Consider the following 14,713-nt stretch of genomic DNA (forward strand, 5'->3'; position numbering starts at 1 on the left):
TGTAATCACTTGTTAACAACATTTTTCTCTCTCTTCTTTTTCTTAATTTTAGGCTGTTACAGTAAATTGAAAAACAATTAGCAGGGTTTGAGAACACAGTTCTAAAAATCTGTACCAAGAAGACCGCTCTTCTAATGAGCTTTGTTGGACTTCTGTAGATTTTCGTATATCTATTTCAAAGGCACTGTTAATTGATAAACATAGATATTTTAAAAAGTATTTTCAGACTTACATTGTAGGCCTGAAAACACAGGTTGCTTAATTTAATTGGAACCAGTCAGTGGGCATGGAAAAACCTAACTTGGGGTGGGGGGGAGGGAAGGTGTTGCAGAGTAAGTCTTAACTGCAGTATCTGTATTTGTAAAGAACACTACACATATACAAGGCAGAAGAACATGAATAGTGCAGACATTTAGTATTGACTGGTTCTTCGCAATGCCATAATCATAACTGACATTACAAATAGTACAAGCCACCTTCTAATTCTGATAAGTTTTTTAACTGAAATAGAAGTAGTAAAGCATATTCTTATTTTTAAAATAGCATTATTGCCTCTTCATTACTTAAGGCAGAATAACAACTGAGATATATTTGCACTTGGTTTTAGGTTAACATTACAAATATTAAGGCCAAACTAGACATGACGTACTAGAGGCAGTATATTTAAACACTGTTCTGCCTTAGTCATAAAGGAAGAGGGGTTTGTGTGTGAAACCTTTTTAATAGTAAAAGGGTCAAGTAGGTAATAAGTGCCAGAACCCTTCCTTTTTGCGCTCTATACAATCTGTTCCCCAGGTGTATTTTTTCTCATCCAAGTGCCAGTAGTAGAAATATGCTTGCCTTGGTGGTAAAAAAAAAAAAAGCTTGGAGAGGAGCATGGGGAGATAAGCAGTAGGCAGGAGTAGAATTCAGTACCCATCATGCACATGCTCCTGTTTGCTATTAAAACAGGACCTTCTGCCCTTCTTTCTACAAGATAATATCAGGTCTTTGTTTAAACACATGGTTTGTATTCATTTTGATCCTAAATATTAGAATAAGTAGCTTTCTAAAGGCCATGTCTAAGAATGGTAAATGATTGTTCTTTGGAAAGTTTTGATAGGTAGTAGTTTTCTCTTTGTAAGCATGATTTTTCTCTACTGTGCTAAAATGCTCGATTGTGCTGCTCTGGTGCTTACTAGTTAGCCAGATTGTTTTTGAATTTTTGAAGCTTGTTTAATGCAAGTTGTGCAGCTACTATGTTTAAGGAACTTGATTGGGGGTGGGGTTAGGCCATATACAGTTTTGTAGTTGGTGAAGAAGTAATTTTGGACAGAGTAGTATATCAGAGTAATCTGTTACTTTTGTCATAACTTTTGACTGCTTTCCTTGCAACTCTTCTTTCTGTATGGAAGTGTGTAGGCTTTTCTGCACAGTTGTTCACATTCTAAGAGCCCAGTATCCTCTAGGTACTAAAGCATTGCTCAGTAAATCTACTTCATATCCATTGGGATTGCTCATATGCATTGAAGCACATTCTTAAGTACTCTTAATGAATTAAAATCTGTATTTCTTACTATTATGGTGATATGTTTTAACATTGCCTAACCTGAAGTATTAAATACTGCATTGTGCTGATCACAGCTCCCTATGTCAGTCACATTCTTGTTTTTAGTGTGTTCATATATCTTGATGTTGGCTGTTGCTTTGTGTCTAGACTTAGCACAAAGTTCACGGTAAGGCATAGTACTATAAATTTCACTATGAAATTCAAGGATTTGGAAGAAACTCAAATATTAACAATGGCTTTGGGTGGGATTGTGTAGGTTCTTTGGTTAATGTTTGTTTCTTTTGTCTGTTTCTTTTTCTTCATTTCTACACATTCATGCAGTATTTCATGGTTCTAACAAAGCAGCAGTAAAAAACTCTTGACGCATGAAAATTAACTGGTGAGGGGCCTCATTGCTTTTTTTAAATTGTAGTTTTATTTCTGAATAACTTTTTTCCTAAAAATGAGAGGATCAGATGCATGAGTACTTAATGGATGCAGATCTTCTATGAGGTGTCTCAGCATAAGTCTAAGAGGATTTCTAGTTAGATGCCAGAAATGTTATAGTTGCACTAATTGTGTGTAAACATAAATAATATCCTCTGAGACATAATTTTGCATGCAAAATTATCCCATAATCTCTGTAGGTATGTTAATATATTGATGCATTAATGCCCTGTATCTAAATGACCTTTCGCCCTTTTCCCACCATAACTTTTGGTATTGAAATTATGGCAGCTCAGTGACAGAAGAAAGATAACAGTGCTGTGTATTATACATTTGTTTATATTATCGGCACTTCTCAGTATAGGTGGAAGGAACCATTACCTTTATTTAACAGTGGTTTTTCTTTTTTGTTGTTGTGTTTTACAGTTCTTTTCCCTGGTTCAGCCTGAACTATATACCAGGCCCTGCTGAAAATACCACCCAACAGTTTTCTTCTGCAGCTTATCCAGTTTCTCTTAAGTGCCCTGTACATATTGTATGTTTTATGATGAGATGCAGTTTTTTAAAATATGTATTGCAGAAACGCTACTGGTATTTGCAATTATATAGTACAGTTGTCTTATTGAACTCTCATATTGGGGGCTTGGGCACATTAACAGATTAATCCATACGTATAGGGCTTTTGCTGTTGGATAGAATAACAACAATCAACATGACTGTTTATCCCATGTAGGGCCTTCTAGTAAGGTTATTTTCTATTCAGGGTAGGCAGCAACCCTAGATACTTGCCATAGCTGGCTACCAGGCTGCAGAGCAGAATTTTCTTCTGAGATATGCAGCAACACTTGTGGTACAGTAGGCATGACATACAGTGGACCATGTATTTTACTGCACAGGTAAGGAATATGCCACAGTTTTCTGTGTTTACATAAGTACACACACATGTGCACATATATACTGAACCTATATTTGGAGATCTGTGGAGACCTTCATATCAATGTGACATGTCAGCAAAAGCCCTACACTTTTCCTTACCTTCTCTTAAATTTTACAAAATTTGTATGGTAGGTGTAAAAAAAATCATAGTGACTGTACCATATTATTAACCCCTAAATCAAACTTTTTTTGTCTTGTGTATCTTGATTTTTCTGTGTGCTTTATAGTGAAGCAGCCGACACGAGTCGTTGTTCATAAAACAGCTTTTGAAAGTTGAGAGCACACCCCTGGAGAACCGACTGTGCTTGCTTACGTTTGGTTCATGACTTAAAAATCGAGTACAGGTGATGAAATCTTGGCAGTGTTAACAAAAAAGTAGTGTGTATTGTGCTATTTTTTATTCTAGAACTTAACCTTTTGTAGAGAAAAAGGAACAGTCAAATTTTCACACATTGAACTTTCATTCTGACATACAAATTAAAGATAAACTATTAAAAGATCAAGCATTATATTATAGCCATCATAAGTACTTTCAGCAAACTCAGGTGGTGTTTCAGGGAGACATTTTCTGGGTGTATTTGTGTGTGTGTGGTTTTTTGTCATTGATGAATGTCTTCTAATGCATAGCTGTCTTTCTGCAGGAGTTATTCCTGATGAGACTAAGGCTTTGTCTCTCCTGGCACCAGCTAATGCTGTGGCAGGTCTACTGCCTGGGGGTGGACTCCTGCCCACACCCAACCCACTTTCTCAGGTGAGCCTACACATTATGTTGTCAGGAATATATGCTACTTTAATCTCACTGTGTTTAATGACATGGTCATTTCTAACATCTCTCCTGTGAGTAAGAATTGCCCCTAGGAACTCTCCCATAAAGAATTAACTGACCCTACATTTGATTCCCTGTTTTGTTCTTTTTTTGTTTTTTAAACTCTGTGTGTTTGCGCGCATTAATGTCTGAAGCTGGTTGGGGGCATGAAGATGCAGCATCTTTCATGTCTAGGAAAAATATGTATTGTAATGTTTGTAGACACGGTAATCTTATTATGTGTCCCTGGTGCAGACATTGCTCCCTAGTGAGTTAGTTGAGGGATTTGGCTGTGTGTAATACCTTTGCTGGCTCTTGGATGGGGAAAGTAGAATTTTGTAGATAGGGAGGAGTCCAGAAAGCAGCAGTCATTAGTAAACTTTCATTTATTCTGTCACACTGTGCTGTGACCTGGGACCTTTTCCTTAATAGAACATCTAGCAGTAATAGCTAAATAATAAAACTTAACATTGACTGAATTGGTAGCTACTCACCATTACTAATACATCAATATATTCTGCTGTTAGATCATAAATGCACCTGACATTGTTTTATGATTTTGTTTTATATGCTTTTATTTATGTTGTACTTTATATTTTTTTATGTTATGGTTTATTAATACTTGTTTTTATGACCTTTCAATGTGAGCCGTCCTGAGCCTGCTTCTGTGGGGAGGGTGGGATATAAGTTGAATTATTAAAATAAATAAATATATCCAACCCTTGTCCCAAAAAAATCTGAGCTCCTCTTCTCCTTTTCTGTCCCATGAGGTAAGAAAATGAGAAGAGCCCTCCCCGATCAGACAAGTAGACCGTCCTGTTTCCACATAGTGGCTAAGCAGTTGCTGTGGAGGGTCAATGGCTTAGAAGCCAAGACCTTCCCCTAATGTTGCCTCTTAGCACTAGTACATTAGGCAAAGAGTCACCTGGTGAGCTTTGTAGCCTTGGGGAAGGGGGGCACTATGGCTCAGTGGTAAAGCATTTGCTTAGCATGTGGAAGGTCCCAGGTTCAATCCCCAGCATCTCATTTAAATGGAGCAGATAGTAAGTATATGAAACACCTTTACCTGAGGTCCTGGAAAGCCACTTCAGTCTGAGTAGACAATCGCATGAGAAATCAAATGAAACCGCCTTATATCGAATCAGATCCTTGGTCCATCAAAGTCAGTATTGTCTACTCAGACTGGCAGTGGCTTTCCAGGGTCTCAGGTAGAGGTCTTTCATATCACTACTGCTAGATCTTATAACTGGAGATATTAGAGATTGAACCTGGGATCGTCTGCATAAATATTGTCCTTGACAAATTAGTGGTCTGCTCCAGCTTCATGTGTGTTCATAGCTGATTGGGGATTTGCACTTGGATCTCTCTGGTCCTAGTCCAACTAGTCTATGGTGCACTAGTCTAACTAGTGCACCATACTGACTCTTGGTCCAGTCTTTCACATCATTATCCTAAGAAAGGCTTTTTTATATTTTATAGAATAATACTAGAAACATTTTGTTCATCATGGAGATGGTGTTTCTTTATGGATTTTATATCTATGGCATGGCAAAAAAGTAATAATAATAATAATAATACTTTTTATTTGTATCCCACCCTCCCCGCCAGGGCAGGCTCAGGGCGGCTCACAACATAAGAATACAATATACAACAACAGTTATACTTATAAAATCATCATTAAAATAATTTACAAGTTATATTAAAATTAACATTATGGTGCTATAAACATTAAATCTTCAGTAAGTAGAATACAATATGGGCCTGTTGACCTTACGAAAGAGTGTTATTGCAAATACTTTAAATTATTCATTTTCTTACAGATTGGTGCTGTTCCTTTGGCTGCTTTAGGAGCTCCAACTCTTGACCCAGCCCTGGCTGCTCTAGGGCTTCCTGGGGCAAATTTAAATTCTCAGGTATATTGCTTTGGGTTGCTGGAAAATTGCATAGTGCAAATATACATAGAGAGAGAGATTGGTGTCTGTTGCTTATTGATCCACATTTTAACAAAATTGCTACTTGCACTTAATATGAAAGCTCAGCATAAAGCTTGGCATGAATTTAGGGTCATGTATTTGATTATGTTTGAAAAGAAGTTGTTCGTCTTTTTAATGATTAATATAATTAAGCTTCATGCATTGCTTTAGCGCTGACTTTGAAATGTCATTGCTAATCCTGCTGCAATGCATAGTATTTAAATAATTAATTATTGGAAAGAAAGTCTGTGGTTTCAGTCCCTTTCCTAATAATTTCATAGTGCATTTTCAAGGTTGCAGCAGTTGCTGATGTAGAAGCAGTGCTGCTGATCTGTTTCCTGTGGAACTTTTGCAGGTAGAAATAACATATGCCGCTCTGCAGGGCATGACTCCATAGCAATTCTGGCATTGTCTGCCAGTCAGACAGCAGCAGCTGATCGTGTCTCTTTCAGTGGCATACAAAGGCACAACTAATCACTATCCCTCTGATTCAACCATTGTCTCTCAATGCCAGTTGTCCCCCCCCCCCCCCCCTCCATGTAAGTATGAAAATCCGGTTGGTGTTTTAGGCCCTGTCCTACCTTGCAGAGAGTAGTTCGTGAGGAATTTTCTTTCAAAGATCAAGTTAGACAGTTGCAATCTATTTTGGAGGGGTTGATCAGACTCCTGAGAGGAGCATAATTGGCACTGTTGAGGAAGATCTCCACTTTCTCCAGTTTTCCAGAGATTCACAGAAAAACACCCTTGTCCAGGGCAAAGTTTATTTAGCAACATATAGAAAGAATGAAAGAACACACGTAGGGACAGGGTCTTCTGCACAGCCCACATTGAGATTGTGCTTACACACTGCAGACTCTTATAGCTACTCTGGATTCTTCTACCCTCCAAGGGGAGCCCCTCCTCTGCAGAGCTTTTCTCTCAGTCTTCGCGGCCGCATTGTGAGGATGTGTTCTCTACACTTCTATCATTGTTTTTGGGGTTTTTTTCAGTTTATTTGCTTTTGCTCTTGTTGGAGATCTGTTCAGATAAGCACCTTCTCTGTCTTTTCTGTTTGGGTGAGGCCCATAATACAGCCACATGCAAGATCTGCCTCTAGTTTATCCCAAAAGCCTATTCAGATTGAGCAGCATGCTTAAAGGCAAGTTTATGAGAGAAAATGCTCTCTCGTTCTAATAGGCCAGCAGTGGAAAATGTCTGCCCAGGCAGAGCAAAGGCAATCCTTTCCTTTGGAACTGTTCATTAGAACTGACCAACTTGCGAGTCCGCCATAGTATATCTTGGTTTTGGGGACAGAACTGAAGCATCAGGTCTGATCACTTTTTCACTCAAGTGAATACTACGTGTTGGAACCCCCACCCAAGAAAGCACATTCCAAGTCCAAACATAAGGAGCATTCCTGTCCCAAGACTCTCCTGGAATCAATTGACTCTTTGGTTCCAGCCAAATCAGCTGTGACTCCAGTGGAACAGTGGGGAGTTTTCTCACCACAGATTTCTTCTCTGCATACCCCTTGGCTCATTTGCTCTCTGAAAGAGAATTAAGTCTGGCTAGAGCACTTTGACAGTTCCAGTAGCAAGTCATTCATCAGAATCGTCCTCCCCAACTCCATGACAGAGCTCCATGCCTCCACCTCCTTGACAAGGCTACCCTTTGTATTTTCCTTCACCTAGATCTCAAGAATGGGACAACTGGCAGTTGTGAAAAGCACTTCCAGAACCAAGGCACCCCTCTTTATGGAATCATGATGCTGTGGGTCGGCCAGTTTGGTTATCCTCCTGGGAATCTCTCCTCACTCCCTTTTAGGGCATTTGGATTCTGAAGAAGAAAAAGCTTTGAGGGTTTACTCCCCTTCTGATCTAGATTAAGATTTACCATCAGATCCTTCCCCTGATGACTGTTATAAGGGCCAGATTTAACATAAATTTTACTTTGTTGGACCCGGCCAAGTGTGCCATAAAATGTAATGCCAGGTACCAAAAGATAAAAACTTTATGAAGGATAGCAACTGGTAATCTCCAAATTGGTTTGTCCTCACTGTGGGGGAGATGCAGAGGAAAACGCACATGGGCAGACATGAGAGCCAGTCTGGAGGGGTACAAATCCATTTCCCAGCCAGCTCCTGCCACTAGTTCTGTGAGCCTGGGCCCCAGAGTAAAATTGTGAAGTGGCTGGGTGCTTCAAGCTCCCCCCTGCCCCTGAGCCACTCTGGAAAGGGATTGGGAAGAAGCAGGGGGGCAGTGACCCAGGCCACAAGGCCACATGCATTGCATGATCCAGGCCAAACAAAGCCTAATAAGCCAGCGGCCGCCAGTCAAGGCCGCCAGGTGATCCACACTGGGGCAATGCTGGGAGTTCAAGCCAGAGATCAGAAGCTGTGCAGTCTCCATGTAGCAGCAGCCACCGCCCTAGGCCAGAGGCCACTGGATCATCTGAAGAGGGAGCTGGCACCACACCAGGCCGTGCACGTGGCAGAGGCCCCAGGCCACCCAGTGTCCAGTATAGCTGAAGATTGCCTCCCCCAATGAGGTGCAGATGCGTACAGCTGAAGACTGCCATGGGGAGAAACTGCCAAAGAATGCCACTCCCCATGTGTCAAAGCACAGGTGCTAGATTGGGAGACCCAAATATGGCAGCAGCAATGGCCACCAGCAGGCCCCAGCAGAGGATCATCTGCATGCACGCACCCCACATGCAAGTGCTGATCCCTGTGGCCATCTGGAACAGCATCCTCAGAGCTGTGAACAGAGTAGAGATGCATACAGCCTTGCCTTGGAACTCTGAGCCAGCATGAATGCAGTTGCAGTGGTTCTCAGCTTACCAGTGGGGCTGCCAATTAAGCCAAGATATTCTGATAGATGGATGCAGACGAGATTGTTCCACTGTGCTGAAACCACAACAGGAGTAGCTCTGCCCACTTGCCCCCCTTCATACTCGTGTTCCCTCCATCATCCCAGTTGTTCATGGGTCCTCAGGCCTTATGTTTGACACTCCTGCATAGGGGATCCTGATCCAGTGTCACCTAATGAAGATCTTAAGCTCTGTGCAGAGCAAATGATGTGAATGGCTAAATCACTGGAAAATACTGGTAACTTCCATCGATCCAAGACCTCAAGATAAGATCTTAGGCAAGCTCTATGCAGAGTTGCCTACTATAATTGCTTTCCCTATCCTGGAGGGTATTGCAAACATCTCCAAGGCCCTCTGGTAGAAGCCAGCTAGCATGGCTGCCACATCCAAACGACTTGGAGAATTTATACAGAGTACAACAAGGTCATACCTAGTTATTCTACCACCCTCTGGCTTCATCCCTCATAGCCAAAGAGATGCAGGCAAAACAGTGTACAACAACTGATAGAATTTTGCTGATCGAAAAGGGCAATAAATTGATGCACTTAGTGGGAAAGTTTACTCTTCTGCGCTCAACCTGCACATTGCCAACTATGGTGCAATTATGGGAGGATACCACTTGTTCCTCTGAGAAAAGATGGCTGTTTATATAGAGTTTCTGCCTGAAGACAAGAAGTCTTTAGCTAAACTTCTCCAAGCGGAAGCATTTGCCTTTCCAGGCAACATATTGATGCGAGCAGACACTCTACTGGCTCCTCTACCAGGGCCGTGGCTTCAGCACTCATACAGAGAAGGCACATTTGGCTGCACTCCACAACTTTCCCTCCTGACACCAGACTAGAAGGTGGAAGACCTCTCGTTTGAGGGAATAACACTTTTTTCTTTGTCTTTTATCCCAAATCAAAAAGTATGAGCAAACAGCTCATTCATTTGGCATCACAGCAAGTCCTGCTGCTCTGTACAGGCCTTGGCAGATGTATAGATTCCACCAGTGGCATTCGCCATACTCTCGGCACTTGCATAAGCATCCATGCTCATCACAGTATCCTATACAGAGTCTGTGGCTCAGGGCAACCACTGGTCCAATCATAGAACTAGACATTTGAGCTCATAACATCAGGAACTTCCTAAAGAACCATGGCAGGCTCCCAAAAAAATTTTCTGCCTGTAACAGACCAGTCATCTACCATCTTTAAAGGCATGTTGGCTGTTTTTAGTGACAAATGGCAGGAGGTCACTTGTGACACTTTTGTCAGTTGTTAGTTTGGGTTATAGACTAGAGTTTTGGCAGTGGCCACCCCTCCAACATCCTGATCAGGCTCTGAATAATTCCATGCCTGAGTTGGAACAGGAGCTGCCTTCCCTTATCCAAAAGAGAACAGTATAGAGAGTCCTTGGCTTGGACCCCATCACTTGTTTTTACTCACATTTTTCCTGGTACTGAAAAAAGATGGAGGTTTAGGCCTAGACCTGAGAGATTTGAATTTTTTCCTGTTGATTTTGTTTACTTGACCTTCAGGATACTTATTTCCATATAACTATCCACCCAGGTCATAATAGGTTCCTGCACTTTAAATATAATAATGTTTCCTACCAGTACATGGCCCTGCTATTTGTGTATTGCGTTTGTAGTAGCATATCTAAGATCTAAAGGTTGTTCTGTTTACCCATATTTGGATGACTTGCTTGTGATGGCACCTTCCTGTGGGAAGCTAGAGTCGCAAGATTCCCTGATCGTAGAAACATACCAGGAATTAAGTTTGGTAATTAACAGCAAGAAATCACATTTCCACCCTTCTCAGAAGGTTTCCTTTATGGGGGCCCTTCTGGATGCTAGAGTAACCACAGCTTTCTTATCAGAGAGAGCCTTACACATCATTAGGACTGGGGAGCTCATTGTGGGTCACTTTCTGTTCAGGATGTGTGGTTGGCAGAAGCAAGGTGTCATATCTGCTATACCCTTTTTCTTAGAGCTCACAAGAGAAAAGTCATTCAGGTAATGGCAGACAATACTACAACAATTATCTATATCAGGGGTGGCCAACGGTAGCTCTCCAGATGTTTTTTGCCTACAACTCAAATCAGCCCCAGCCAGCTGGAGAGCTACCATTGGCCACGGTGAGCAGGCTCAAGTTGATAGCTTGGCTGCTGAACTATTTCAGTTTGGGTTCTCCATCTAGGTAGCCAATGTCCTTCTTAACACCCATAGACCCTCCACTAGGAGGTCATATAAGTAAATGGGTCTCTTTTTCTGATTGGGCCAGGGCATGGAGTTCATGCAGAAAATCACCCTATTGCTTGGTATTTCAGTTTGAATATCTAGTGTCTCAAAGAATATGGTCTGCCAGTTTCTTCCCTTAAGGTACCTTTTAGCCAATATATCTGCCTATCATACCATATCATATCCAGAACAGGATGCTGTTTTCTCACCCGGTGTCAGAAAGTTTTTTTTTTTAAGAAATTCAGTTTGTTTCCTCTGTGGTCATCTATAATGCAATGGTGGTCCTTGTCAGTGGTTCTCTCCCAGTTCATGTTAGTCCCATTTGAACCACTAGGTTCCTGTAACTTTTGACTTTTGTCTTTCAAGGTTGCATTTGTAGTGGTGATCTGTTTTGAGGATTGACCATCCATTTATTAAGTTCCAGGCTAGTTATGTAGTTCTGAGACCTAGCTTGCGTTTTTTAACCTAAGATGGATTTTAGTTTCCATGTTACTCAGGATATTGTCCTTCTGGTATTTTTTCTATTCCCTATTTTGGAGGCCAGAAAACTCCCATTGTTTAGATGTGAAGATCTTTATTGTTTAACCTAGACAAAACAAAGGGCTTCGGGGGTCCCTGTGTCTTTTCATATGCTACTCTGGTAGCTCAAAGGGAAGGCCAGTCTTAGCACAATCAATTTCTAGACAAATAGTCTCAGCTATTTGGTTGGGGTATGAGCAGGCCAGTTTACCATGTCTTCTGGAGCTACGGGTGCAGGCAGCATCAGAAGCATTTCCTTGGAGGACATTTGCCAGGCAGTGATGTGGTCATCATCGGACACCTTCGTCAAGCACTATCTGTGCACATGAAGGCAAGAAGGGATTCAGCAGTTGGCAGAGCCATGCTGCACTCCTTGTTCCACTAAAACTTACCTCACCTTAGAAGGTAAGAAGTGCTGTAGTCTCTTAATGTGGGACTGCACAGAAGACTGAAGATGAAAATAGTGTTGCACTTACCTGTAACTTGTTTATCGAGGTATCTTCTGTGCAGACACACATTCCCTCCTACCCTGCTGTGAGTTCATAGGATGCAGTTACATTCATGACACTTGTGGTGACTCAGGAGGACGGAGGGAAATGGGGAGCGCTTCCATCATTAGGTGGAAAACTAAAGAGCTCTGTAAGGGAGGGGCTCCCCTTGGAGGATAGAAAAATCCAGAGTAGCTGTAAGAGAGCCTCCAGTGACTGACCTGCACAAGTGCAGTCCCAGTGTGTGCCTGTGTAGAAGACACCTCGATGAAGAACAGTTACAGGTAAGTTCAGCACTGATTTACTTGGCAAAATAAATCACTGGCGAAGATGGACTACTGCAGCAGAGTCATGTACAGAGGAGAAGCTGTACTTGCTGAATTTGGAATCTCTTTTTTTTTTTTTTTAACGTAAAGGTAGTCCCCTGTGCAAGCACCAGTCGTTTCTGACTCGGGGGGGCACGTCACATCACAACGTTTTCATAGTAGACTTTTTACGAGGTGGTTTATCATTGCCTTTCCCAGTCATCTACACTTTACCCCCAGCAAGCTGGTCCTCATTTTACCGACCTCGGAAGGATGGAGGGCTGAGTCAGCCTTGATCCGGTTACCTGAACCCAGCTTCTGCCGGGATCAAACTCAGGTCATGAGCAGAGCTTGGATTGCAGTACTGCAGCTTACTACTCCGCGTCACGGGGCTCCTACTTAAGTTCCAAATGACAGCTAATAGTAATATAGTGTGTTCAGAATGAACACACACATTCTGAACATTTTGCAAGTGCCTCTGACAAAGTGGACCCTCCTTCAAACTATCTGGACTTCAGAAACTGTGTTCTCATTGGTTATGACTTTGATGTGATGCTTCTCTGTAACAATCAGTTGATCTTCAGGACTGATAAGTTGGTTCTCCCTGTAGTCTTTATATGGAGCAAAAAGATACACTTGTTTCTGAGAGAGACAGGCATTTGGTTTGTGGGTTTTTTTGTTTTGTTTTGTTTTAAATGCAGAGATGTAGAGAATTCTAAAATGGCTGTGCTTGACAATAGAACAAACCTAGCAAATAGTGGGAAAATGTAGGGGTTGGTTTTTTGTTTCTAACAGCTGGAGGTAAGGGAGGGAAGTCCCAGCAGCAGTACAACCCCAACAGAGTTATACAGCCTGAAGGGCACCCAGGCTGTATAACAGGATGCCCACCCCTTCCCTAGCACAGGCCTGAATGGCAGCATAAGTGCTACCCACAAACAACCTTCCCTGCTGTAAGCCACCTACCCACTTCCCCATAAGTAAAAATAGACAAGAAAAGGCAGAGGTCAGATGTGAATCCATAGCCTCTACTACCAAGACCAGCATTTTAGCTAATGGGAGCAAAACAGAAGGTTCAGAGGAGGCATGCCATCAGGCAGTAGTCACTCCACTGCAGCCAGTTTGGTGTAGTGGTTAAGTGTGTCGACTCTTATCTGAGAGAACTGGGTCTGATTCCTAATTCCTCCACTTGCAACTCCAGGAATGGCCTTGGGTCAGCCATAGCTCTTGTAGGAGTTGTCCTTGAAAGGGCATCTGCTGTAAGAGTTCTCTCAGCCCCACCTACCTCATAGGTTGTCTGTTGTGGGGGGTGGGGAAGGTAAAGGAGATTTTAACTGCTGTGAGATTCAGAGTGTAGGGTGGAATATAAATCCAATATCATCTCATATCGCCACCAGTCATACCATTGCACAGACAGGCATTGGTCAATGGAGAGGCACTGGGATAACATGTCCAAGGCTCTTCATTTGATCCCCGCATTATCAGAGGCAAGAGGCAGCCAAAAGGCTTGGTGATCCTGCCCCCCCACCCACCAAGAACACACATACACAAAAGAACAGGATGGCCCAGCTGGTAGGCTGCCCTGGAGGTCCATCATTTTGGCTGGAACAACACTCCAAAGCCCCTCTATGCTACACCCATGGCAGCAGCTCTCTTGTATTCCACCATGGATCCCTTGCGTTGCCACCACCAACTTGCAAGACTTATCAGATGCCAGCAGCGCTGTTGTGGAGTGTGGGATTCAGAGACCCCCTCAGTGCAGTTCCACACCCATGAAGGGCTCCATTTGCCAGGGAAACCCCTCTGAAAAGCATGCTGTAGTCATTCAAATGACACTGATCCTGTGAGAAAACGCAACTGCTACATTTATTCAATTTCTGACTCGCCCTCCCCTGCTAGTGCAGGCCTCTGGGTGAGTAACAATATGTTCTAATAAAATTATCATAAATTAATTGAAACAGTTTAACATATACAGTTTTAAGATACTAATCATAGCAGCAGATAACACATAAAATTACAATAAATAAAAGTTTTTCACATCAGGGAAAGATTTCGTTATGTTGGGGAAAGGCCAGAGAAAAGGGGGTAATAAAAAAAGGACTCATTGGAGCATTTTTATTCTTCCCTGTCAGGGTTGAAATATTGCTGGGTCTTCCCTCCCTGTCCTCTAGCTCTCCATGGTGTTAGAAATAAACAAAAAAAACCCCCCACCCTTCCTTTTTTTTGAGCCATAGGCCGGTTGGACTAGCTTTATTTTGCAGGCCCTGTGTAACTGTGATAGGTCTCGCAGGGCCTAGAAGAGCATTCTGCCAAGGCAGAGAAGACTGGCTCTGGTCAAGGCAAATTGAACATTTATTGACCTAGGAAACATCAGTAGGTCTTTTTTTGTGAGTATAATACTCTTGGGGGGAAGTATACCAGGAGAAGTGATCCAGTATTTGGTCTGGAGCTACTGCAGTTGGCGGAGCACCAGGTGAATGTGGACTCTTAACTGGAGTTCTGGTGAGAACTCAAGATGCCACATTCTGGACCGGTTGAAGTTTCTCAATCTCAAAGGTAGCCCTGTGTAGAGCAAGTTACAGCAGTCCAGTCTAGAGATGACCGTTGCATGGATCACTATAGCTAAATCAGTGGGATAGGAAAGGGG

The 14,713-nt window shown here is 42.3% G+C and overlaps 1 protein-coding gene across 6 annotated transcripts in view; it reads left to right on the forward strand.

Annotated features, from left to right (window-relative positions):
* Window positions 1-14,713, forward strand: part of SRSF11 (serine and arginine rich splicing factor 11) — a 36,984-nt gene that overhangs the window by 7,351 nt on the left and 14,920 nt on the right. For 4 of the 6 annotated variants that reach the window (XM_060232008.1, XM_060232009.1, XM_060232010.1 and 1 more), the window contains exons 3-4: window positions 3,553-3,662; window positions 5,537-5,629. In XM_060232008.1, the coding sequence (XP_060087991.1) occupies window positions 3,553-3,662; window positions 5,537-5,629 (203 nt within the window). Of the gene's footprint in view, window positions 1-500; window positions 3,663-5,536; window positions 5,630-14,713 lie in introns of those variants that run through there. The other 2 variants (XM_060232013.1, XM_060232012.1) reach the window with 2 other exon arrangements.

This window comes from Heteronotia binoei, chromosome 2 (assembly GCF_032191835.1).
Source record: "Heteronotia binoei isolate CCM8104 ecotype False Entrance Well chromosome 2, APGP_CSIRO_Hbin_v1, whole genome shotgun sequence".
In the NCBI taxonomy this organism is placed as follows: domain Eukaryota; kingdom Metazoa; phylum Chordata; class Lepidosauria; order Squamata; family Gekkonidae; genus Heteronotia; species Heteronotia binoei.